At 40.6% G+C, this 26,527-nt stretch overlaps 1 protein-coding gene across 2 annotated transcripts in view; it reads left to right on the forward strand.

Annotated features, from left to right (window-relative positions):
* Positions 1-5,187: 5,187 nt before the first annotated feature.
* ATP6V1H (ATPase H+ transporting V1 subunit H) overlaps positions 5,188-26,527 on the forward strand; it is a 113,997-nt gene continuing 92,657 nt past the window's right edge. The window contains exons 1-6 of one of the 2 annotated variants that reach the window (XM_062189589.1): positions 5,188-5,464; positions 6,491-6,638; positions 9,774-9,876; positions 13,284-13,373; positions 21,461-21,574; positions 24,080-24,184. In XM_062189589.1, the coding sequence (XP_062045573.1) occupies positions 6,526-6,638; positions 9,774-9,876; positions 13,284-13,373; positions 21,461-21,574; positions 24,080-24,184 (525 nt within the window). In that variant the 5' untranslated portion in view covers positions 5,188-5,464; positions 6,491-6,525. The remainder of the gene's footprint in view (positions 5,465-6,490; positions 6,639-9,773; positions 9,877-13,283; positions 13,374-21,460; positions 21,575-24,079; positions 24,185-26,527) is intronic. The other variant, XM_062189588.1, reaches the window with a different exon arrangement.

Consider the following 26,527-nt stretch of genomic DNA (forward strand, 5'->3'; position numbering starts at 1 on the left):
TCTTATTCAAGTTAAGAAGACTTGTTAAGTGAGTTCTATATATATGTTAGAACTCAGACAGGGTAATATATTTGGTTGGGGTAACTAACAATGCAAGTCAGACTGCCTTAAACAATGAGGAAATTTATTAATTGGCAAAATAGGAATGCTATCAAGTTATAGTCAGCTTCAGAGAAAACCAGATAAAAATATATTGTCAGGAGAAAAATAATGGTAATAATAAATCTATTCAACAAATTGAGCTCATCTTCCACATCCTTAACAACTCTTCTTAACTTGGCACCCAAAGATTGGTTCCAGACTCCTGTGGATATCAAAATCCACAGATAGTTAAGTTCCTTATATAAGGTGGTGTAGTATTTGCATATACCCTATGCACATCATCCTGTTTATTTAAGAAAAGTTTAAAAGATTTATTATTTGTTTATTTGAAAGAGTGACACAGAGAGAGTAAGATAGATATAAAGAGATATTTTTCATTTGCTGATTTACTCCTCAAATGGCTGCAAATGCCAGGGCAGGGCCAGATTGATGCCAAGAGCCAGGAACTCCACCCAGATTCCTTACATGGGTGGTAGGAGTCCAAGTACTTGGGCCACCTTCCATTGCATTTCCAGGCATATTAGCAGGAAGTTGTATCAGAAGCATAGCAGTTGGGACTCCAACCAGCACTCAGATATGGGATGCTGGTATTGCAAGCAGCAGCTTAATGTCACAAGGTGGGCCTCCTCTTGTATACTTCACATCATCTCTGTATTATTCATAATATCTAATACAATATAAATGCTATGTAAATGGTTGTTATACAGTGTTGTTTAGGGAATAATGACAAGAAAAACAAGTCTGTATATGTTCAGTAATATTACTTTATAAAAATATTTTTGAACCATAGCTGTTTGAATCTACAGATGCAGAACTCATGAGTATGAAGGTCTGACTATATACGTGAATGTATATGTATGTATCATATATTTGCTCATGATATTTGTCTCCTAGGACCATGGACATATTTGCTGTGCCTTTCAGAATCATCTTTTGACAAAGGATATGCACGAAATGTTAACCTATTTTTAGCCAGATCCTTGCTGCCATCTGTTAATTTCAATCACTTTGGTAGGTGGCATTATTTTGCTGTTTTCATTCATCAGTTTCAGGAACAAATTATAACAGAATGAAGGACTTTGATTAGTAAACTGAGGGTCAATTAAGAATTAAAAAATATTATTTATTTATTTGAAAGGCAGAGAAACAGGGAGACAGAGGGAGAGCTCCTGTCCACTGGTTCACCCCTCAAATGCCCAGAGCAGCCAGGGCTAGGCCAAGACAAAAGTTAGGAGCCAGAAATATAGGCCAGGTGTCTCACATGGGTGGTTGGAGCCCAGTTACTGGAACCATCATCGCTATCTCAAAGGATCTATATTGGTGGGAAGCTAGAACCAGGAACTGGTATCAAACCCAGCTACTCTTGATATGGGACTCATGCTTCTTAATTGACTTCTTAACTCCTAGACATTCTCTTTTTAACAGCTAAAAGTAATACATGTTGATTAAATGGAATTATACTGATGTATTTAAAGCCAAATGTGAAAATAGACATATCACATCCCATTCCCCAGAATTACTCATTTTAAAAAACACTTTGTGGGGCTGGCACTGTAGCATAGCAGGCAAAGCTGCCACCTGCAGTGCCGGCATCCTACATGGGCACTGGTTTGAGTCCTGGCTGCTCCACTTCCAATCCAGCTCTCTGCTATGGACTAGGGAAGAAGCAGAAGATGGCCCACGCCTTGGGCCCCTATACCCAAATGGAAGACTAGGAAGAAGCTCTTGGCATCTGGCTCCGGATCAGCCCAGCTCTGACCATTGTGGCCATTTAGGGAGTGTACCAGCAGATGGAAGACCTTTCTCTCTCTCTGCCTCTGCCTCTCTCTAACTCTGCCTTTCAAATCAATCAATCAATCTTAAAAACAAAAAGCACTGCATGGGGATGGTATTGTGGTACAGAGAGTTTAAGCCCCTGCCTGCTACGCTAGCATCCCACACAGCCGGATTGGACTCTGGCTGCCCACCTCGTGGGCCAGCTCCCTGCTAACGGCCTGTGAAAGCAGTGGAAGATAGTCCAAGTACTTGGGCCTCTGCACCCAAGGGGAAGGTCTGGAAGAAGTTCCTGGCTCCTGGCTTCAGATCAGCCCAGCTCTAGCTGTTGCAGCCATTTGAGGAATGAACTAGCGGATCGAGGATCTTTATCTTTCTCTCCTTCTTTTCTCTCTGTAACTCTGCCTTTCAAATAAATAAATAAATAAATAAATAAATCTTACTTTGCTGGGGCCAGTGCTGTGGCAAAGTAGGTTAAGCCTCTGCCTGTGGCACTGGCATCCCATAAGTGCACAGGTTTGTGCCCTGGCTGCCTTTCTTCCAATCCAGCTCTCTGCTAATGGTGAGGGAAAGCAGTAGAAGATGACCCAAATGCTTGGGTCCCTGCACCCATGTGGGAGACCTAGAGGAGACCCCTTGCTTATGGATTCAGATTGGCCCAGCCCCTGGTCATTGTGTCCATTTGGGGAGTGAATTAGCAAATGGAAGACCTCTCTCTGTCTTGCCCTCTCTCTGTAACTCTGCCTCTCAAATAAATAATCTTACAAAAAATCACTTAGTTCCACTAAGATGCCATTCTGTAACAGTAGGGTCATGACTCCAGCACAGCCTAAAGTCTGCTTTTCTGTTTAGAGTGACAGTAGAAAACAGAACAGTTTTGTGAACTATAGGTTTGTTGTCAATGAGTTATTTTATTATGCTATCTTTGAAGTTAGTTGCTGCAGTCTTTTTACATTTGTTTTTTTTAAAAAAGATTTATTTATTTGAAAAATAGAGTTACAGAGAGAGGTAGAGACAGAGAGAGGTCTTCCATCCGCTGGTTCAATCCTCAGATGGCCGCAACGGCCGGAGCTGCGATGATACAAAGGCAGAAGCCAGGAGCTTCTTCCAGGTCTCCCATGTGGGTACAGGGGCCCAAGGACTTGGGCCATCTTCTGCTGCTTTCCCAGGCCATAGCAGAGAGCTGGATCGGAAGAGGAGCAGTCGGGACTAGAACCGGCACCCATATGGGATGCTGGCACTTCAGGCTAGGGCCTTAACCTGCTGCACCACAGCACCAGCCCCTACATTTGAATCCTAGTATTAAGCAGTCATTCATTGATTTAGGCTATAGTTACACATATAAATTGACTCTTTTTTAAAAACTAAAAATTTTAAATAAGAACTATGTATCTGCTACTCAGTTTTAAAAAGGTTAGCATTTTTGCCTTACAGCTAGAGTTCTTTTAAAAATGTAATTTTTGAAAAGCAACTGACATAACAAGTAGGGCTCCTTTGTATCTTTATTCAACCAACTACATTATATTGCTATGTATCATCCTGCTGCATTTGTGAGTTAAAATAATGATTCTCTAAAGATGTTCACATCCAACCTCCAAAGCCTACGAACATAACTATATTAACTTATATAGAAAATGGCAACTGCAGATGTGATTACCGTTAAGGGGAGAGAGAGGAAGAGAACTTTGAAGATGGAGAAAGTGGGTTATGAGCAGAGGAACACAGGCAGCCTCTAGAAACTGGAGAAGGCAAACAAATGAGTGCTCCTTGCCAGAAGAAATTTATTCCAACCAAAAAATTGTTAGCCTAGTAAAATTCATGTTGAACTTTTTAAAAAACATTTATGTATTTATTAATTTGAAAGGCAGAGTGATAGAGAGCTCTTCCATTTGCTGCTTCTTTTTCCAGGTGGCTGTAACAGCCAAGTCTAGACCAGGCAGAAGCCAAGAGCCAGGCACGCCATCTGGGTTTTCCATGTTAGTGGCAGGGACCCAAGTAATTGGGCCATCTTCAGCAGCTTTCACAAGCATATCAACAGGAAGCTGGAACAGAAGCTGAACTCTGATATGGGATGCCAGAAGCTTAAGCCGCTGCACCACGTCTGGGCCCCACACTAACACTGAACTTATATAAGATAATAAATTGGGGTGGGTGTTATAGCAAACGGTAAAGCAGCCACCTGCAGTGCAGGCACTGTTTCAAGTCCTGGCTGCTCCACTTCTGATCTAGCTCCTTGCTAATGCACCCTGGGAAAGCAGTGGATGATAGCCCAAGTGCTTGGGCCTCTGCACCCACATGGGAGACCCAGAAGAAGCTCTTGACTCCTGGCTTCAGATCGGCTCAGCTTCAGCCTTTGCAGCCATTTGGTGAGTGAACCAGCGGACGGCAGACTTCTCTCTTGCTCTCTTTCTCTCTGCCTCTGCTTCTGCCTCTCTGCAACTCTTCAAATAAACAAACAAATCTTAAAACAAACAAACAAACAAACAAAAAAAACCAAAAAGGAAATTTATCTTGGTTTATGTCACTGAATTTGTGGTAATTTTTTATAGTTGTAAACATAAACAGTAAAGACACTGATACTGTGTGTTTCTTCATAATCAATGTATAATATTGATTTTAAAACTCGATCTTAATTTGGCACTTTTAGTAGAAATGTATTTGGTACATTTATAAATCTTTCAGTTTTAACAAAAACATGCTGTTGTATGTACATACCTGCCTAATAGCAGTGCAGTTGTATTCATTATTTTAAGAGAGAGGAGCTGAGTCCTTTCCTAAGGAAAACGGGCTGAAGATAGGGTTGTCCGTATAAAATACTGGTTGCCCAACTGAATCTAAAATGTAGATTAACAATGAGTAACTTTTTAGTATTAACTGCAAACATTGCATGGAACATACAGTATTTGTGGAATCTGTAACAGTATGACTCACTTCTCAGCCTCGGTTTATATTTAAAATAAGAATAACAATGCCTCCTTCACTGAGCTGTTAAATCCAGATAAAAACCAATCTATTTACTAAAGCTAACGTTTGAAAAGAATCACAGGGCTAAGGCTTGGGCCTTGCTCGCTGCCTCCAGGCGAAGCGCTGGGTTTGGGGGTCCTCGGTCCTAGGTCCGCGTTCCCGGCCTGCTGAGCCCCTCTCCTCCAGAGCGGGCCGCCCACAGAGCGAGCTACGCGTCCCTCCAGAGCCCACCTCGTGGTCGCTTGGTGTCCGGCTCCTGCCACGGAGCAAGCCCTCCTCAGCGCAACACTCCTCCCTAGGCTGTTTTGGCCCCTCCCGGCTTCCGCAGCGGTCACGTGCTTCTGATCACGTGACAGGCACTCCTGTCATTCTACTGCAGCGGCTCAGACTTCCTTCAGCCGGTGCGGTCCTCAACGTCTCTTTGGGTTGGGATCCCCTTCACTTTTTGGTTTCCGGGTGTCCCGCTGCTGCTCAGGTCTCAAGACCGGAAAGGAGACGCCGCTCGGCTTTGACTCGGTTCCCCAGCCCAGCTGTGGCCCCGCGTCCCGGACCGCCGCACCCTCCCTGCCACCTTTGGGTGCGTTGTGGGGGTCCCGGTGCTTGTTTTGTCTCCGGCACCGCCCAGGTGAGGCTACCCTTGCGGTTTCTCCAGCTTTGCTGGTGCGTGCGGCCTCTCGCTGCTTGTCCACGCCCGTCTTCCTCTGGCCGCGGAGTTCCTTTCCTTCCAGGCCTCAGGTTTGCGCAAACAGGCAGAGCCTTCCCTGCAGGTGGAATGACTGAGGGACACGGCTCCGGTGGTGGGGGATGGGTTTGGAAAGGCCGCTGGGGCCGAGTCTCCTCGGTTGCAGAGTTCCAGCTTGGCCCGGACGAGGCCTGTTCCTGCCCGATCAAGGCCTGGGTCTTGTTTAGGCAGCAGATCCTCAGATCTAGAGATTACGTTCCAAACTGACTAAGGTCGTTGGGAACCCGCAATAGAATTTTGAGTAATGAATTTAGCTTCTTGTGGCCAGACCCTGAATTTGTATTTTGCGAATGAGAGCCTATGTTTTGTGTTGTAATAAAAATCTGTGTCCTTATGAAAGGCCTGTTAATGTAGGATCTTGTCTTCAGTCTTGATTCTCTGTTGGTTGTACCTAAATTGTAACAGACGTTTGTTCAACATTTTTTCCAAAATTGATTTTGAAAATACTGTAAATTTTGATTAATAGGGAAACCATTGCATTCCGAGAAATTACTTTCCCACTTTTTATATTTGAACTTGAAGGAGCAATTTTAGAAAGAGCTTATAATTTTTATTATTTAAAATGTTGATTAGTAAACATTAATATAGTAATTGCACTTATCTGTCAGAAAACAAAAATTGTCTAAATTGTCTAAATTTAAAATAGTTTCCTATCTTGTGTGCCTAGTCTACTTAATCATGATTTCTGATGTCTGTATCTTAAGTGGTCACCTGACAAATCTCATTGCAATACTGATGACAATTTAAAAGAGCTTTCTTAGGAGAGAAAAAACCTCTAGGAAATGCTTTTATGAATTAGTGCATAATTGGCCAAGATTTGGAATATAATGAATGATAGTGCTTTCAGACAGGATAGTTGTGAAGTAATAATGCCTGGTATTCTGTTTTTGCATTGAATCTAAATTGAAGATCTGTTGAAAAACACTCAAGATTATAAAATTTAAATGACCAAAATGGATATCCGAGGTGCTGTGGATGCTGCTGTCCCAACCAATATTATTGCTGCCAAGGCTGCAGAAGTTCGTGCAAACAAAGTGAACTGGCAGTCCTATCTTCAGTGAGTACCAATTTGCTGTGAATCATGGATAATCATGTGCTTTTACATGGTCATGCTTCTATGAGAGAAATACTGGAAAAAGTACTGATAAATGTGGAAGAAACATTTCCTCAGAATAATTCCTTGTGTTAGGGAGAAAAGGTAGTGTGGTGGAAACAGCTTGGGCCTCTAGTGGGGAAGTGGAGCTGCTCATGGTACATTTGATCTCTGTCTGTTAAGAAGTACTTTTTGAATGAGTGGGAAACATGGGTGAAAGTTGATTGGCTGTGGAGGGAGGAGGGGGATAATGAGTAAATTCAGCCAGACTCTTCTAGTGTATCATGATGGGTTAATGTGGGGACCAGTGGTGTTGCAGAGTGGCTCACATGACAAATTAATTGAGTGTTGAATTTGTGAGACTGGGTTTGAATTCTGGTTCTCTAGTAATAGAGTGATTTAAGGCAAATTGCTTACCTTCCTTGAGGTTCAATAAAGTAAATGTGAAATAGGAATAACTATCCTACAGACTTGTTGCAAAAATGAAGCATTTAAAGTATTAGCACAATTGAATATGATCATTAATACATTGACTCCACATTTTGATTCTTCTTCCTGGTATGTAGATTTAGTTTAAAGATAAGGAAATGGAAAGGCTGATTGCCTGGTATGGTTGGTTTAAGTTATGTAGATATATTGGAAAGCTACATTCTACCCCTAAAAAGTGTGCAAGCATTACATGTTAATCCAAAATTGAAAAAAAAAAAAAGGTTTAGTGTGATGGTGTTTCAGTATCCTGTAAAATGAGCATTCATTTGTTTTTGACCATATTTTATCCTGACTTAATTTAATATTTATTTGTTATATTTGTAACAGAATGAGTTACTAAGGAAATTCAGCTCAGATTTGCATGTGTGTTTTGAAAAACAAATTGGGGAATCTGATTTTGATACTTAACTGTTTGTTTTGCTGTAGAAGGGATATGCATTATATGAAAGCAATCCTTTTATTTCTGTTAATTTAGTCACTTATCATTTATCGACTACCTCACAATTCTGAAGCATTTTCCCAGTATTTGGGGCTACAAAAAAAGATAAAGAGTACTGTCCCTAAAGGAACTTATACATTTGCAAGGAAATCAGATTTACAAACAACATTTTAATTCAGTTCAGATAATGAAAGGATGCACAGGATCTGAAGATAGAAGACCAGAAGATCAGGAAGATTTCCTAAAGGGGGTGGTCCCTGAACTGAGATTTGAAGAATGAGTGTGTATTTAGCTGTGTGACTACAAGGAACAGTCTTCTAAGTAGACTAGACAATATGACAAAGGCAGGGAAGCAAAAAGTGGGAGTCACTCATGTTTTAGAGGCAGTTGGTGGGGAAGCAGTGAGAAGGCCAGAGAGGGTCTGATTGTGCCAGGGTCTGATTGGGAAGGTCCTGTGTGTTACTAGAAGTAATTTGGATTTGATACTATCAGTTAGTACTTTTCAAGGTGAATTTTTTTTTTCTTTTTAGAGATTATTTATTTAAGAGGCAGAGTTAGCGAGAGAGAATGGGAGAGACTCTGAGAGATGTCTTCCATCTTCTGGCTCAATCCCCAAATGGCCACAGTGGCCTGAGCTGGGCAGATCTGAAACCAGGAACCAGGAGCTTCTTCCCAGTCTCCTACATGGGTAGAGGGGCCCAAGCACTTGGGCCATCTTCCATTGCTTTCCCAGGCTATCAGCAGGGAGCTGGATTGGAAGTTAGCAGCTGGGACTTGAACCAGAGCCCATACTGGATGCTGACGCTGCAGGTGGAGGCTTAACCTATTAGGCTACAGTGCCGGCTTCTCAAGGTGATTCTTAAGCTGTGGTTTAAAGAGTAATAATAAGGAAGCTTGTCATGTAAAGCAGATGAAAATGCTTACTGAGTTGTGGTCATTCACCATCTTCAGCAGGGCTTCAAGGAGTATGGTTTTAGTCACTGACATTTACAGCTGACAGTCAGATGATCAGATTTGCCTCTTGCATGGATTGTTCTGCTTTCAGTGTAAAGATAGGAAGAGGCTATAGGTTGAGATAGGTAGAATTTGTATGGATTTGAGAACATCTTAGCAGCAGGTAAGAGAACTCTGGGATGACTACTGGATTCCCATGTTAAGAAAATGGATTATCAGGACAAGGAAAGGATGAGTAGAGACTTTCTAATTTTTGTTCATTGCTATCTGTGTAATTGTTTAATTCCCCTGTGAAGTTAAGAGGTCTGAGCTCTGTTCCCTATTTTCTTCAGCTCGAGTGCATTTAGACTAGAGGACACAGCATTTAGACTAGAGGACACGGAGTTTGATGTTTATAAAGCCTGAGTCTGTTTGTAACCTAAATAGAATGATATTGTTGATCATAAAGCAGTGGCTGACTGGCAGAGTGTTCTATTTGGAACACTTTTAGTTACAAGGAGTTTTTCAATTGCTTTCTCTTTGGTTTCTTTTGTCCCATGGGCCTCTGTGCTACATATGTCTTATTTCCTCTTTTTCTTATTTCTGTTCTTTATTCTATTGTCTAGCTCACAATTTCCTATATAAAACTCCTCCACTCTATGTGTCTGTGTGCTGTGTGTGCCTGCTGTTCAGCGTGTTGAGTTGGGACACTAGGGTATGAAATGGACCTCTGTTAAAAGAGCTTACAGATTGTTTGGGTTGGAACTGACACACAAGTCATCACTTCAGCATAACCTGCCAGTCATGTGAATGGGTCAATAATAACAAATATAAAAGGACTGAAGAAAGCAGAAACAAAGGACAAAAAGTGCAGTGGTAATTTCAAAGTTACTTTTCTTGTAAGGCAGGAGCAGGGAGACATTAGAAAAATAACCAGTGAACTTTTGGTTTCATTTTTTGGTAAGGATTTAAGCAATGGAGACATTGACTGCTTTCTCTCCTGATTTCTCAAGGAAGAATATTCTCAATTTAGTTTCTGTTTGGTCATGAGTGACTCTCCTTTGGTTTTTATTTAGTCTGTTGGGGCCAAGTATGGCAGTTTTGTCCAAAACAGTAGCCCCTTCTAACTTTATTTAACACTACCAAGGAGAGAGGAGAAAGGTAGGGAATTCTCTGTTATTTGCTCACTGTGGCTATTCAACTCTTATTGAACAAAATAACTTATTCTTGCTTTCTAGGGGGCAGATGATTTCTGCTGAAGATTGTGAGTTTATCCAAAGATTTGAGATGAAAAGAAGTCCTGAAGAGAAGCAAGAAATGCTTCAAACTGAAGGCAGTCAGGTGATCTCATATGAGCACATCCCCATGTCACTATGAATTCTAGAAAAATCTTAGTTGTTGTATGATATTGCATTGTAGGTCTGGATCATAATTTAACTAAAATCCCTTTGCTGGAAAATATTTAAGTGATTTCCAATTTTCTTTGTTAATTTTGAAAGGAATGTTGTACTGAGTATGTTTAGACTACCTTCTCCACATTTCTGAATACCTTTTTAGAATGGCTTTCCAGAAGCAAAGTGATTGTTTCAAAGCATGTGAAATTTTAAAATTGTTTGACTTTTTTTAAGGAATTTTTTTTCTATTTTAGTTCTTACTACTTAAAGGAACAAAACTATGTACACATATCATTCAATTTTTGCAAAAACAAAGTTCATTTTTGCATTAGTAAATGTGTAAATCATATATGCATTGCAAAATATTTAGAGAAGTATATACTGACATGTTGACACAGGAAGAAATAATGTTGCTTTGCTTTTTTTTTTCTTTAATAGTACTTCCCCATTTTTCTGTAACAAACATGTGTCTCAAAAAAAAGGTAAAACTTCTACTTTAGTTCTTGTTACTTACTACTTTCGAACTTTAGTTCTTATTGTTTTATGGTTCTTTTCATTATAATTCATAAGGTTTTTGGTACTTTTTGATTGATTTAGAAATCCTTTTACATAGAAAAATTATTAACATTTGCCATATTTGTGGCAAACATGGATACTGTTTATCTTTTAATTTTTTTAGACTTTTTCATATACAGTTTAAAATGTTTACGGAGTTACATATGTTGAAGTTTTACTGTTTTTTTTTTTAAAAGACCTATTTATTTATTTTAAAGTCAGAGTTAGAGAGACAAGAGGCAGAGAGAGAGAAGTCTTCCATCCACTGGTTCACTCCCCAGATGGCCACAATGGCCAGAGTTGAGCTGATCCAAAGCCAGGAGCCAGGAGATTCTTCTGGGTCTTCTACATGGTGCAGGGGCCCAAGGACTTGGGCCATATTCTACTGTTTTCCCAGGCTATAGCAGAGAGCTAGATTGGAAGTGGAACAGCTGAGACTCAAACTGGTGCCCATATGGGGTCCCAGAACTGCAGGTGGCAGCTTTACCTGCTATGGCACAGTGCCAGCCCTGAAGTTTTACCTGTTTTTGAGAATGCAGAAAAATGGGGAAGTATTATTAAGGAAAAAAAAAAACCCAGCAATATTTCTTCCTGAAAATACTCTATTCAGAATTTCCTGTGTCAGCACGTCAGTGTATACTTCTCTAGATATTTTGTTACGCATATATAATCTACACATTTAATAATGCAAAAATGAACTTTGTTTTTGCAAAAATGGAGTGATATGTGTACATAGTTTTGTTCCTTTAAGTTATTATATTTCCTATCACCCCATATAAAGATATTTCTGTGGCTTTTAGAAACAATTGTGGCATTTTCCATTTATTGTTTTAGTTTAATGTTTTAGTTATTGCCATTTTTCCCTGTTATAAGCAGTCTTGTATTAAACATTCTTTTTTCTTCACAGTAGATTCTAGAAATATAATTACAGATTCTAGAAATGTAATTATTGATCAATTTGAGCATTGTGAAAGTTTTGACATATGCCATGAACATGCCTGCGTGTTAGCTTGTACCAATTATAAGCCTGCCAGCAATATAGGAGAGTGCCCATGTTCTTGTATGCACTCTGGGTCTAACCAATCATTTTTGTGTTTTTGTCATTTTGATAGGTGAAAAATAGGATCTTAATGTAATAGTAGTGTTGCACTTTTAAGAATGATTTTTTGACCTCTGCTGAATCCATAGTGACTACTTCTATTTATTTTTATGTGTCTACTTTTCAATGGAGGTGTTTATACTATTCTTACTGATTTGTTAGGTTTCCATTATGTGTTACTTATGCATAAGGTTCTGTATATGTGTTATTTCTCTAGCCTGTTGGCTGAGTTTTAAACTTCATTTATGGTACCCTTTGCCATATTGAAGTTTAAATTGTACAATCAGATCTATTCCCTTCTTTCCTTTGTGATGTCTGTTGTTGGTGTCATCCTTTGAAAATGCTTCCTTACCCAAAGTGCATATGCACTGGAAGGAACATCTCGTTCAGTTGTTTATGCAACCAAGGCATAAATGAGTCTGTATCATGTGCACAGTAAGACTGGGAGAATGGTGTTAATAAGTCAAGACAGTTCCCTTAAGAAGTTAAAACCATTCTTTCTTAATTGCAATATCTGGTATTTTACGGGTTGTTGCCAGGAAGTGTCTGCTTTTGTCCATACAAAACAGCAGTATATCTGAAAAGAAGAATTGTGACAGAAATGTCACAGGCAATTTATTTTATTTTATTTTGGCTAAAAGAGGTTAAAGAGTTTCCCCTTTAATATTTTGACTAAAAATACCCAATTATTTATTACTGTTAACTTTTTAAATGATGTTACAGGTATTAATTTTGTAATCTTTTCAGTTCTGTTATTCCTTATGGTAAGTAGATTTTCTGTTCATGGAGGATATGGTTCATAAGTATGGGATAAGCTCTGGAATGAGTATGATTTTGATAAGGTATGATTTCATTGTAACATGACCTTTATTACATTCTGTTTGTTACATTGAGGATTTATTGAGTGAATGAACACTGAATGAAATGTACTTGAATTTATACATCCTTAAGAAAACTGAAAGTTTGTCAAAGTATGACTCAAGACCTATGCGTGAATGGTGCTGCATACATAAAGCCATGTTGAAGGGGGAGCATTGTATTCCATTTTATTTATATGCTGAGTTTAGAACCTGGTTTTTCCTTCCCCTCTTCTCCCCCCTGCATTGGAAAAGCAGAATGAAAAAGAAAGAGGGAGAGAGAGAGGACTTCTATCTGCTGGTTCACTCCCAAATACAAATGCCAGCAACCAAGAATTACATTCCAGTCTCTCACATGGGTGGCAGGGGCCCAAGTACTTGGGCCATCTTCTGCTGCTTTCCTGGGCACATTAGCAGAGAACTTGATCAGAAGCTGAGCAGCTTGGATTTGAACAAGTGCTCTAATGTACTAATGATAGAAAATACATGAAAGGAATTTCAAAAGAGGTCATGGAGAATGTGCATTTTTTTAAAAGATTTATTTATCTACTTGAAAGGCAGAGTTAGAGAGAGGGAGACACAGAGAAAGAGGGAGAGATTTTCCACCCACTGGTTCATTCCTCAAATGGACGTGACCCTGGGACTGGGTCAGCTGGAAGCCAAGAGCCTGGATCTCCATCTACCAGTGGATGGAAGATCTCTTTCTTTCTGTGTCTCTGCCATTAGTATCTAAAACTTAATATATTTATATCAAAATTTATGAAAGCAATGATTTACTAAAGGTACATTAAAATGTTGTGTTTGCAAATGAAAACAATAATTGGAATTAATTTTTTTCTCTAGTGTGCCAAGACATTTATAAATTTGATGACTCACATCTCCAAGGAACAGACAGTGCAGTATATACTGACTATGGTGGATGATATGCTGCAGGTAGGCAAATCTTTCCTTACCATTGGTGATGTCATCTATTGATGTGTTTCACAAAAACAACATTTTTTTTTAAGGCTTTACTTGTAGCATTGGTTCTTTAATAGAGTGTAATAATATATTTTTCTTAATTATGTGAATATAATTTGCTAATAGTACTAAAGGTGGAAATGCTCACACATTAGCATTTTTTGTTGTTTTTCAGGATATCATTTTTTAGGATATCAAGTAATCAAAGTGTACTTTTCCTTGAGATACCCATTTTTTGTTGAACACCAGCAAAGTTTCATGAATCACTTGAGACTTTGGATGCTCTATGTACTTTCATATATGGTTCCTTTTCTTTCAGTCAGTCAACAAACTTTGATAGCTTTATATTTCAGGCTAATACCAGGCTATGGGGGTTTGACACTTTTGTTTCTTTTAAGAACAGTTTTGCTTATTATCTGAAACATTTCCATTTGTGTCAAATTTCTGTTTACTGCCTTACTGCCCATGAATGCAGAGGGGCCTCCTTTATTCATAATTTTGTGTTTTAGACTAGAGTTGAGTCTAGGCTTAGAGGTGTGCAGAGCAGTTCCTATGAGATAACCCCTCCAGCTGGTGAATCTAGTTGCTGTCTGCTTGTCTCAAGGGACTTGAAGAGACCTGCGAGTATATGTGCCCATGGAGTATTATTCTCCTACTTTACAAGAAAAAACATATAGTAATGGATTACTGTGTTCTTAGTGGGGATTCAAAGATTAAGAAGAATGATGTCTGCCTGGGGACCATCACGTTCTTTAACAGGAACGAAGCAATTTTATTTTGTGAGGAAGGAACAACCTAAGCCTGGGCTGATGCAGGCCTGTCTGAGAATGACCTTGCTCTGTCTCAGCACTTTTTCCTTTAAAATAGTAATTAAGAAAAATGAGAGTGTTAAGTTTGGCCTTGGCTGTCTTGATTATTGTATGGGGCTGCACCTTGGAATTCAGGAGCTGTTAGTTGGCATGTAGACAGAAGTTTTATAAAAGTATGCAACCATACTGGTAGACAATTCTTTCTTTTTTCTTTCTGTTTGCTCTTTAAATTTTAACTCCTACATATAAGGGAGAACATGCAATATTTGTCTTCCTGGGTCTGCCTTATTTCACTCAATATGATGTCTTCCAGTTGCATCCATTTTGCTGCAAATACTAGAATTTCATTTTTTTATAGCTGAATAACATTTCATTGTGTATATATACCACATTTTCTTCATTCATTTGGAGATGGACACCTTGGTTGATTCCAATTTTGGCTGTTGTGAATAGTGCTGCTATGAACGTGGTTGTCGTTGGTACATTGTGTTCAAGTATTTTGAGTATATTTCTAGTAATGGGATTGCACTACTGGGAAGCAGTTTTGAGTGGCAGGGGTTGTGCTTCTAAAAGGGTGTGTTTAGAGAGACTAGAGATGTTTCCTTGTATGATTGCATATCCTGCCACATAGGGCGATGTCTTTTGGGAACTGTCATTGATGAAACAATGAGGGATGTGGGGGTCTTGGAGAGGCTTGTCAGTGATATGGGAAAAGGAGTGAGGAATCGGCTTTGCATTTTGAAGTGGGCCCAGGAGGGAAAGAGGAGGAACAGAGAAGGAGTTCATAGGAGGAAAAGTGAGGAATGTCTGTAGGTATGGGGGGAGAAACTGGTCCTGCATAGTTGGAAATGGGGAGTGAGAGAATAGAGGGAGGAGAGAACCTCAGACTACTTGCCATTCTGTTTGAAGATGTTGCATAGGTCCATAAATAAAGGACATTTTGATTAGAAGTGCTGAATTCTGGCCAGCAGTTGTGGTTATCTAATTTGTATTGAGGCCAAATTTGTAAGTAAAGATGTTTCATTTTGCGAACTTGGAGGTCTGTCAGTTCCAGAGGTTTAAGATTTTTTAACATGCAGGCCAATGTAGTTCTTTAGGAATTGAAATACTGGACCCCCGGTGTGAAGCAAAGGACTCCTGCCTGTGGGCCAAGTTGTCACTTGACATAGAGACTGGAGAAATGGAGGCGCAGCAGTGAAATTGGGTGTCCCCTCCATTCACTGTGGGTCAGGCTGAAGCTGGAGCCAGTAGGTAGAGTGTGTACAGCAGTGAACTTAGTCCCCTTGTTCACTGGTGGGTGTGACCAAAGCCAGAGCCTAAAGGATCTGGGTCCCCGGGACCTGAGGACAATATCCTAAGGTGCCTCTTGAATATGTCCTGAAAAAGGAGTCTTACCTTACCTCTCAAGGGGCTGAGGCCAGTGTTTGGATGTGATTTTGGTTGAATGACAAGAAGCCTCTGCTCTGGAGGTCAGCTTACTCGAAAAGGAAGGGAGAGAAGATGAAAATCTGGTCAGCAGATAGTGAATGCCTCAGCAGGAGGGGGCTGGACAGGCTAAAGGTGAGACAAACACTTAGGACCAAAGCAACTCTGGGCTCCTGATCCCAATCAGGTCAGAAATGAAAGTAAAATAGAGGTGCAAGGAAAATAGAGGTGATAGGAAAGAGCAAGTAAGAGGTGGGCAGGGATTAGGGAAGAGAAAAGTTCAGGACCTGATTTCTGGAGCAGTATTGTGTTCTTCTGGAGGTGTCATGTTACCTTGCTTCTTCTTGCTCCCATGTCCCTATGTTGACTTCTGCTCATCTGGGGTATTCATCTCTTCTTTATGGAGAGGTTTTATTGTAAAAGAGTTTATGGTTTAGCTGGCCTGCAGGTATCACTTGGCTTGTTGCTTTGCTTTGGTTCTAGTTGAGCCCAGGAGTGTAGTCTCTGAGTGCTTTCTTTTGTCTTAATCTGTGTCAGCTGTGTCTAAAAGTGACACAGTAGACTAGTTTGCTGCAGATTGTAGGGATAGAATTGTGGCTTTGAGAAAGAGTAAGGGTTTCCTTGGTGTGTATCTTTGGTCCACAGAGAGTTCAGGGTCCCCCTGGTGGATGTACTAGCCAAGGCCTTGTTCTTGGTGCTGAAGGAGACAGGGATGGTAGCCCCTTTGTCCTACTGGCAAGCCTAAGTGATGCTGGGGTTTGTGGCACCAATTGCTGTGGCTCTAGGACTGTGTGATACAGATTGACCCTTGCTAAGGTAAAGCCAGGAGAGTCTAAGTGATGCTGTGGCTTATAATGCCAACAGCCCTAGTGCTAAGACTAGAGGATGTGAACTGAACCCTATTCCAGTCCTATAGGGTGACTTCAAGGTATACAGGAGATTTTACTCTGGAGGATAGATATAAGTCCAGAGAGGTGGAATGCAGGTAGGTTCTTCCCTATGTCCACCAGGTAGATTGCAGTGGCACTGAGAAATTTAGAATGAATTGTTAACAGTCTTGCTGTTGCAGGGTATAGTGGGGTCATTTCCCGGATTTCCCAAGGTGGAACCAGATTCTTTTTCTTAAGGATTGCTTCTGGTGTTAGCCCCCAGAAGCTAAGGTGAACCTCTCTTGCTGATACAGTGTGTGTGAGTGTAGCTCTGGGACTAATGCGCCACAACTCCCACCATTGCAGGATGCAGGGGATCTGTTCTTTGCTCTACATGTTGCCCTGACTCTTGCTATGAAGCTGGTAGAGCAGATGGGTGCTGCGTGACATGACTTTTTGCTGCCGAGTTTTGTGCTTCGTGGGAGTGGAGGAGGGGAAGGAAGCAAGTCGGCCTCCCTGCTGCATGCCAGGCAGTTGCTCAGATCTCTGTCAGCTCTCCAGGCTGAAGTAAAAGTAAGAGAGTGACTGTAGCTAAAACTGTGAGTAGTAGGGTGCACAGCGATTTCTTCCTGCATTGAGGTGGTAAAATGGCGGCTCATAGCCAGTAGCTGGCTGCGGTGCAGGGCTGGCCGAGGCAGTGTCTCTGGCTTCTCTTCTCTTGTCCTACAGAGTCTTTGTTGTTTTCTTTTCACTTCTTTGCTGAAAATTTCTGACAGACACCCGGTAATGTGGTCCTTCTTTTCTTATCCCAGAGCAAATTAAATTAATGTGACTATACCCTATTCAGCCATATTGGATCAGTGGTTATTTTTTATTTTTTTAAATCCTGTTATAGTCATTTGTTTCTGTTTGCATTATACTTTAGTTTTTTTTCTCCTTCATCCTTTTGCATGCTTTATTATTTTTGAGTGTGTAAAACATTAGCATGCTCCCAGAAGTCAAAGTTATGCAGAAATTTATGTTAAGAGAAATATCATGAACACCATTCCATCTCTTGCACCTCATTTCCACCTATTTCTTATCAGTGATCAACAACATTGGTTTCTGCTTTATCTTGTTTTTCTTCTTTTTGTAAAAACAGGCAGATACAGTATTTTTCTTATCTCCCTCCCTTTGTTATGTAAAGATACTATAAGCTCTTGTTATTTTCTTGTTTCCCTTAACAAAATACTTTCTAAATCATTCCATATCAGTTTATAAGATATTCCTTTTAAAAATTACTTTTTAGAAAGCTTTTATTTAGTAAATACAAATTTCATAGGTACAGCTTTTGGAATATAGCAGTTCTTCCCCCCATAGCCACGCTCCCACCCCCAAACCATCCCACCTCCTTAGTCCCTCTCCCATACCATTCTTCATTAAGATTAATTTTTAATTATCTAAAAAATTATTTATGTTCATTTTATTTGAAAGGCAGAGACAGTGTCAGACAGATGCAGAGAGATCTTCTAACCTTTGGTTCACTGCTGAAATGCCTGCAGCAGCCAGGACTGGGTCAGGCCTAGGCAAGAGGCCCAAAACTCTGTGTCACCCATTTAGGTGGCAGGGATCCAAATACTTGAGCTGTCACCTGCTGCTTCCCAGGGTGTGCATTAGCAAGAAGCTGAATAGGAAGTGGAGTTGCCAGGATTTGAACCAGATGCTCTGATGTGGCATGTTGGCACCCAAGTGGCTATTTAACCACTGGGCCAATTGTCTACCCTCCCTTGCCTGTATTTTGTTTGATAGCTACATAGTACTCCATTAGTGGATCCATCATAGTTTTTTTTTTTTTTTTGCCTATGATTAAGTGGCATTGAGATCGGTTCATATATAATGTGTATATATATTTTAAATTTTTATTTATTTGAGGTTAGAGAGAGTCAGAGAAAAATGGACAGATGGACAGAGAGCATCCATCTGTTGGTTTTTTTTTTTTTTTCCCCAAATGCCTGCAGTGGTCAGGGCTAGACTAGGATACAGCAAGGAGCTGAGAATACAATCTGGATCTCCTATCTGGGTGGCAGGATCCCAGTTACTTCAGCCATCACTCTTGCTTTTCAGGGTCAGCATAGGCAGGAAGTTGCAGCCAAGATCTGGGGCTGGGCGTCAAACCCAAGCACTGGGCATCTTAACCACTATGCCAAACACCTGTTCTCAGTATTTTGTCACTGGAAATGATGAAGCAAAGAGTAGCCTTGTGCAAATGTATTTTCATATTGTTGGGCACATACTTCATGATAAATTATTATAAACCAGGTTGATGGGTGAAAGGGAACTACATTATGTAGCTTTGTTAAGATGCTGACCATGTTTCATTCTGCATTCCTATCATGCATGGGTGAGTACATTTCCTTTCAACTATGCCAACCAAGGGAGTTGTCAAGCTGTTATATTTTTGCAGTTGTAGTGGTGTCTGAAGTTGCCCATCTTCAGAGATTCTTAAATATCACAAATACACACATATACACACATGTACTCCATGGGTATTTGCTCATGTTTTTGCCCATTTTATTTTTTCTATCAGACTGTAGGTCTTTTTTTCCCTTGCATTTTTTTTTTTGACAGGCAGAGTGGACAGTGAGAGAGAGAGACAGAGAGAAAGGTCTTCCTTTTTGCCGTTGGTTCACCCTCCAATGGCCGCCGCGGCTGGCGCGCTGTGGCCGGCACACCGCGCTGATCCGATGGCAGGAGCCAGGTGCTTCTCCTGGTCTCCCATGGGGTGCAGGGTCCAAGCACTTGGACCATCCTCCACTGCACTCCCTGGCCACAGCAGAGAGCTGGCCTGGAAGAGGAGCAACCGGGACAGAATCAGTGCCCCGACCGGGACTAGAACCTGGTGTGCCGGCGCCGTAAGGCGGAGGATTAGCCTGTTGAGCCACGGCTCCGGCCCCCTTGCAATTTTTTTTAAAGATTTATTTATTTATTTGAAAGAGTTACACAGAGAGGAAGAGAGAGGGAGAGGGAGAGGGAGAGGGAGAGGGAAAGAAAGAGAGAGAGAGAGAGAGAGAAAATCTTCCATCTGTTGGATCATTCCCCAATTGGCTGCAATGGCCAGAGCTGTGCTGATCAGAAGCCAGGAGCCAGGAGCTTCTTCTGGGTCTCTCACACAGGTGCAGGGACTCAAGGACTTTGACCATCTTCTACTGCTTTGCCAGGGCATAGCAGAGAGCTAGATCAGAAGTAGAGCAGCCAGGACTCGAACCAGCATCCATATGGGATGCTGGCACTGCAGGCAGTGGCCCCACCCACGACGCCACAGCACTGGCCCCTCCTCTTAATTTTTTTTAAAAAAGATTTGTTTTATTTATTTGAAAGAGTTGCAGAGAGAGGTAGAGAGAGCAAGCGAGGTCTTCCATCCGCTGGTTCACTCCCCAGATGGCCACAATGGCTGGAACTGCACCGATCCGAAGGCAGGAGCAAGGAGCTTCTTCCGGGTCTCCCATGTGAGTGCAGGGGCTCAAGGACTTGGGCCATCTTCTGCTGCTATCCCAGACCATAGCAGAGAGCTAGATCGGAAGAGGAGCGGCCAGGACTAGAGCCAGCACCTATATGGGATGCCAGCGCTTCAGGCCAGGGCTTTAACCTGCTGCATCACAGCACTGGCCCCCTTCCTCTCAATTTTTAAGCATTCTTTACATACAAGGATATGTCTGTTAGTACGTAGTACAGTTTGTCCCCGTTTGTCAGTTACATTTTAAAATTTTTAAAAAAGAATTTATTTGAAAGGCATAGTAGAAAATAGGGAGAAAGAGATGTTCCATCTGCTGGTGCAATCTCTAGATTATCATATTAGCCAGTGCTGGACCATCCCAAAACCAGCAGGCAGAACTAGATTTGGATGTCTCAGGGACCTAGCTACTTGAACAATCACCTCTGCCACCCCAGGTGGACATAAGCAGGAAGCTGGAGTTAGAAATGGAGCCTGGCACCTAGACACTCCAATATGGGACACTTGTGTCTTCACTGCTTTGCCAAATACCCATCCTGTGGTCTACCTTTTTTTTTTTTTTTTTTTTTTAAGATTTATTTGAAAAGCAGAATTACAAAGAGATATCTTCCGTCTGCTGGTTCACTTCCCAATTGGCCACAATTGCTAGGGCTGGGGCAAGTCAAATCTAGGAGTCAGGAACTCTATCCACATGGGTGGCAGGGGCCCAAGGATTTGAGCCACCTTATGTTGCTTTCCCATGTGCATAAGTAGGGTACTGATTTGGAAATGGAACAGCCAGCACTAGAACCAGTGTCCATATTGGATTCTGGTGTTGTAGATGGCTAGCCCACTATGCTACAACACTGGCCCTGGTGCTGATTTTTTTAATGGTTAATTTAAACATATGTTCTCTGTCCTCTTGTTATTCTGAGGGCATTGGTTTTGTGTGGTTTTATTTGGCCTTTTTGTTGATCTCTCTTTATGAAGGATCAATGGTGAGATTCAGAGATTCAGATTTAGGTGGCTGACATTATCTTGAGCTACCAATTCTGTATATCTATGTGTGTGTGTGTTTGTGTGTATTTGAGTGAGAGAGGTGAGGGAGGGGGAAGTACAGAGCATGTGTGAGTGCTCCTATCTGGGTTCACTGCCCAAATGGCTGCAATGATCAGGGCTGGGCCAGGCCAAACCTGGAGCCAGGAACTCTATCCATGTTGCCATTGAGGGTGGCAGTGACCCAGCCACTTGATCCACCACTGCTACCTCCTAGGGTCCACATTAGCAGGAAGCTAGATCATGACTGAACCCAGGTGCTCCAATATGGGATGCATGCCTCTCAAATAGCATCTTTATTGCAAGGCCAGATACCAGTGTGGAAGAACACACAGTGATGTGACATAAAATGAAAGATTGAGAAGCAGTACAGACTTGATATGTTTTTTTAGTAAAATTCATTCTGATTAATTATATTTCTTTCTTTTTTAGGAAAATCATCAACGTGTTAGCATTTTCTTTGACTATGCAAAACGTAGCAAGAACACTGCCTGGCCCTACTTTCTGCCAATGTTGAATCGCCAAGATCCCTTTACTGTTCATATGGTAAATTTTGAGTTGGTTACATTCTTAATTTTTTTTAACTGCAGTGTAAGAAGGGAATATATTTTTTAAACATTTGTTTTTTTTCATAAGTTGACAGCTAGAATTGTGATCACATTCTGATTTAAGCAAGAAACAAATCTCTTTTATGAGCAGGTAACTTGCCTGCTCCCAGAGGAGTGGCTGCTGTTATTAGCTTCTCTTTTTAGTGTTCAGTAAAGATGAGTCATTGAGAGATAAGAAGGAGAAGGTTTCCTCAAATGGAGTTAAAATTTTTTAGACTATAATGATGATTTCATTAGCATCAAAATCTGTGGTGAATTTACCATACCAACAGCTCTAGCTTGTCTATAGCAGGATTGACCATGTTACTATGGAAAAATTTTGCTTTGAAACAGTGACTGCATTTTACTTTTATTTTAATTAAATGATTAAAATTACTTTTTAATATTTTAAATACTATGTTTGGCAGCCCTAACACTGAAGAATCTTTTATGGTGTTTGGAGAAGGGATGAGAAAAAGGTTGAGAGAATAAACCTTTGCACAGCCATGCCTTCTAAAATCCCATCATGGAGTAGGCTGTGTGTGTACAGCCAAGAGACCTGAGCATTGTCTCATAGATGCCTTTTTTTTTTTTTTTTTAAGATTTATTTATTTTACCTGAAAGTCAGAGTTACACAGAGAGAGAGGGGTAGAGAGAGAGAGAGAGAGAGGTAGAGAGACGTAGAGAGACGTAGAGAGAGTTCTTCCATCCATTGGTTCACTCCCCAGATGGCCAGAACGATAGGAGCTGCACCGATCCAAAGCCAGGAGCCAGGCACTTCTTCCAGGTCTCCCATGTGGGTGCAGGGGCCCAAGGACTTGGGCCATCTTCTACTGCTTTCCCAGGCCATAGCAGAGAGCTGGATTGGAAGTGAAGCAGCTGGTACTTGAACCAGCGTCCATGTGGGAATCCGGCACTGCAGGCGGCAGCTTTACCTGAGATACCACAGTGCCAGCCGCTCATAGATGCCTTTAAAAGTTTTCAATTCAAGGACCAATGCCAGTGAAGCATTTTTGAGCATGTGTGTTCTCTCCATCTCTCTTTGTCCTTTACTTCCCCTCCACATGTATCTATATTCATTTATATGCCAGTGTATTTGCATTTGTCTACATTATAAAACATTGATAAAAAGAGAAAAAAGAGAACTCATGAAATAAGCAATACATTAAAGGATATTTTAAAAAACTTGCTAGCATATTCTTTCAAAAAGTAGGAGCATGTTTTTATTGTAGAGATAACTCATTTAAAAATCTCCCTAATATTGTAATATAATTGACAAGTTATAGAGCAAGTATACACCAAGGGCACAATTCACCATTAATTGTGTAGCTAAATCCATGTTAACTTCTTGATGATAAAAATTTCTTTTGGCCAATCTTATAAATTTTGAGGGTCAGATTGTCATTGGTATGCTATGTACCAATGAAGAGCTTAAGCTAAGGAGTGGACATACCAGGTTTCATGTTCCTTGGTCTTTTCCTCTGTATTTGTATACCCACTGCTACTGGTAATATTTTTAGTTTCTGGGTTCCAAACAGGAATCTTATGAAGTCAGCTGTATATATACTATATTTGTATATATGCAGTTTGTCTATATACAAACTGTATATATACAGTTTGTCATATACTGTATTTGTAAAGTCACTTATCTGAGCCTGTGAAAACTTCAGCATGTCACCAATCAGTAGTGAGGGAGTGAAGGTGCTCTGGTTATAGCCCCTGTGTGCAGAATTCTACATAAACCAGGGCACTCAAGCAAGTGTGTCTAATCTTACCTTTGGAGCTCAAAATAATACAAGGCTCCCTTAAATGTAGATTCTGGAAATTCAAGGTGATCTCATAGAATTTAGAAATATAATTGTGGTTACCAGAGGCTGGAGAGGGAAGGGTGAAGCGAAGGTCAGGGAAAGGTTGATTAGTGGGTGCTAGGTTATTGCTAGATGAGAATGAGTTCTGAGGTTCTATTACATAGTAGGGTGGCTACAGATAATATACTGCATATTTTGCTATGAAGAAACAAACTAACAGGATTTTTGGATGTTTTCATTTTTAAATAAATGCTACAAGTTTGAATAAATAAATGATATGTTTACTTGATTGGCCATTACATAATGTATACATGTACCAAAACATCACATTATACCCCATTATTATGTACAATTTTTTACATGTCAATTTTTTTAAAAAATAAAAAATATTAAAGTGGGAAAAATATGGGGAATGCTACAAAATTCATAAAATACAACCAATTTTGGTTCACTTTAATGGAAATATTAAAATGTATATTTTGAATGTTTATATTTCAAGCTGTTTTTAAAAATGAATTGTAAACAATGGTTTTGGGCAAGAGGTGAGTGTTAGAAAAATCATGTAGCAAAATGGTTACAATCCTGGACTTGTTAGGAACATGGTGAGATTTTTAGAATCATTATAGTATTCAAATGTTTTTCTCTTTTGTTTTTAGGCAGCAAGAATTATTGCCAAGTTAGCAGCTTGGGGAAAAGAATTGATGGAGGGCAGTGACTTAAATTACTATTTCAATTGGATAAAAACTCAGCTGAGCTCACAGGTAAAAGAAATTCCTTCTAGTATCTTTGAGTGGAATGTAACATCCATGTTCTCTTAAGTTCTTATGGTAAATATGTTACAATTTTTTTTTAAAATAATGCCCTTTGAACTTGGTACATTCACCACACTCCTCTTAAGTACAATAGAATGCTTTGCTTTCTTTGTTTGGCTGCAATTCAAACCTTTCTGTCTTTTCTGCCACTCTGCATTTTCCACTCCTGCTTTTCAGAGGTCCGGGAGTATCTGTCTTCCAGGTGGCTGCCAAGATTCCAGGACTCTAGGTTGAAGAATTTGGTTTTTCTTCAAGATTGATTTACTTATTTGAAAGAGTTACACACACACACACACACTCATGCATGCACACACACATACATACAGATTGATTGATCGTTCATCTGTTGGTTCACTCCCCAAATGGATACAATGGCCCAGGTTGGGTCTCGCCAAAGCCAGGGTCCCAAGTGCTTGAGCCATCTTCAGCTGTTTTTCCAGGAGCATTAGTAGAGAGCTTGATTGGAAGTGGAGCAGCCTGGTGCTTATATGGGATGTCGGTGTTGGAGGCAGCAGCTTAACCTGCTGCACCACAATGCTGGCTGCGTAGGTTGAATAATTGAAATGACCTGCACAACTCCACAAATACCCACATGAGACTTTTGACAAAGGAAGAGAAGTGGTACAGCAGGAGAGAGCATGCAGATGAATTTTGGGGTTGAGAGACTACAGGCATAGCTTCCATTTCTGCCTTAGGGTTGTGAACCACTAAGATTTGTGCAAACTTTTGTTTTGGGAGACTTCTCTGAAAGTTTCTAAATGGAGTTTTTAAGTCCTTTTGGTAACATAACCAGACCAAACTGTCTAACCAGTGATACCAGAAAACAAAGTGCCCTGGGTGCTGCCAGGGGAGTGCAGACTGAAAACAGCACATTATAGATCAGCCTGCATGGTGTCCCTAAGTAAGCCTGGAGCTGCCGAAATGACTCTGTCTCATACAGGGGCTCCTTCTCATGATTTCACAGCTTCACAGTAGGATTGAATAGTGAGACTGAAAATTAAGACATGGCTTCTGCTTATTGGTTGTCTTAGTTGCTGCTGGGCCTCTCTAGCTCACTTTTCCATGGAGGAAAAGAGCTTGCTGGTGTGATAGCCCAGAAAATGACAAGTTTTCTGTTTTTATCTTCATGATTCTTCAGGATGGGGCAAAGACAGGACACTTAGCATGGCTCTGAGGAGGTTTTCTGTTAGGCTTCCAGTAACTAAATGCTGTGTGAGAGGTCTGATGTGATTGATGCTCAGAAAAGAAATGAAATGAGGGTGGGGTGAGCACTATCTGGAGAAGAAAAGACAGAAGAGTGTGTTGAGATTTTGGTGTGGGGTTGGACAATATGAAAGAAGGAGACCAAGAGGAATACTTTTGCTGGTTGTGTTGCCAACAATTAAAAATATGTCTATTTGAAATAGACTCTTAGTAAGTTATAATGTAGATTTCAGGTGACTTTGCTAGTGTTATTTTTACAGGTTTTAATTTGAGGCATGAGAGAGAAATGTCTTGACAGTTGGTTAGATTCACTATTGATCTTACGATTGTCTACCTTTGTGAGAGAGCCTAATTGCCTTTTGTATTTGAATAATTTTTTTAAAGATGTATTTATTTATTTGAAAATCAGAGAGAGAGAGACAGAGAAAGAGACAGAGATCTTCCATCTGCTGGTTCACGCCTAGATGACTGTAACTGCCAAGGCTGGGCCAGGCCAAAGCCAAGAGGTTCATCAGGGTCTCCCACTGGAGTGCAGGGACCCTAGTACTTGGGCCATCCTCCCCTGCTTTCCTAGGCCACTAGCAGTGAGTTGGATCGTAAGTGGAGCAGCTGGGACACAAAGTGGTGCCCATAAGGATGCTGGCATCGCAGTCAGTGGCTTTACCCACTGTGCCACAACACTGGACCCTGGATGGCTATTTCAGTGTCTTGAACAAAAATAAATCTTTTAAATGTCAGTAGTATCAATTTTAGCCTCTTTCTGGACTTAATTTTAAAAGATATTTTTAATAAGAACCACCAATTTCTATATTTTACTTTTTGTGAGGTATTTCAAAAAACAAGTTTTTAAAACATGAAAAATCGGTATCTGAAAATGAGGTTTCAAATTTCAAAATGTTTGTTACTTTGACTTCAGAATGCTTAACTAGGAAACACTGCTCTGCCCCTCTCCCCCATTTTCTACTTTGAAATTCTCTCTCCCTTTATATAAACTTCACCCTGCTTTAATGTTAGCTTTCTGATACTAAGGGCCTCTGGTACCTGAGGTCATGAAATAAAATTGGTGGAGAAGAATCTCTATACTACTGC

Source organism: Lepus europaeus, chromosome 4 (genome assembly GCF_033115175.1).
Source record: "Lepus europaeus isolate LE1 chromosome 4, mLepTim1.pri, whole genome shotgun sequence".
Lineage (NCBI taxonomy): Eukaryota > Metazoa > Chordata > Mammalia > Lagomorpha > Leporidae > Lepus > Lepus europaeus.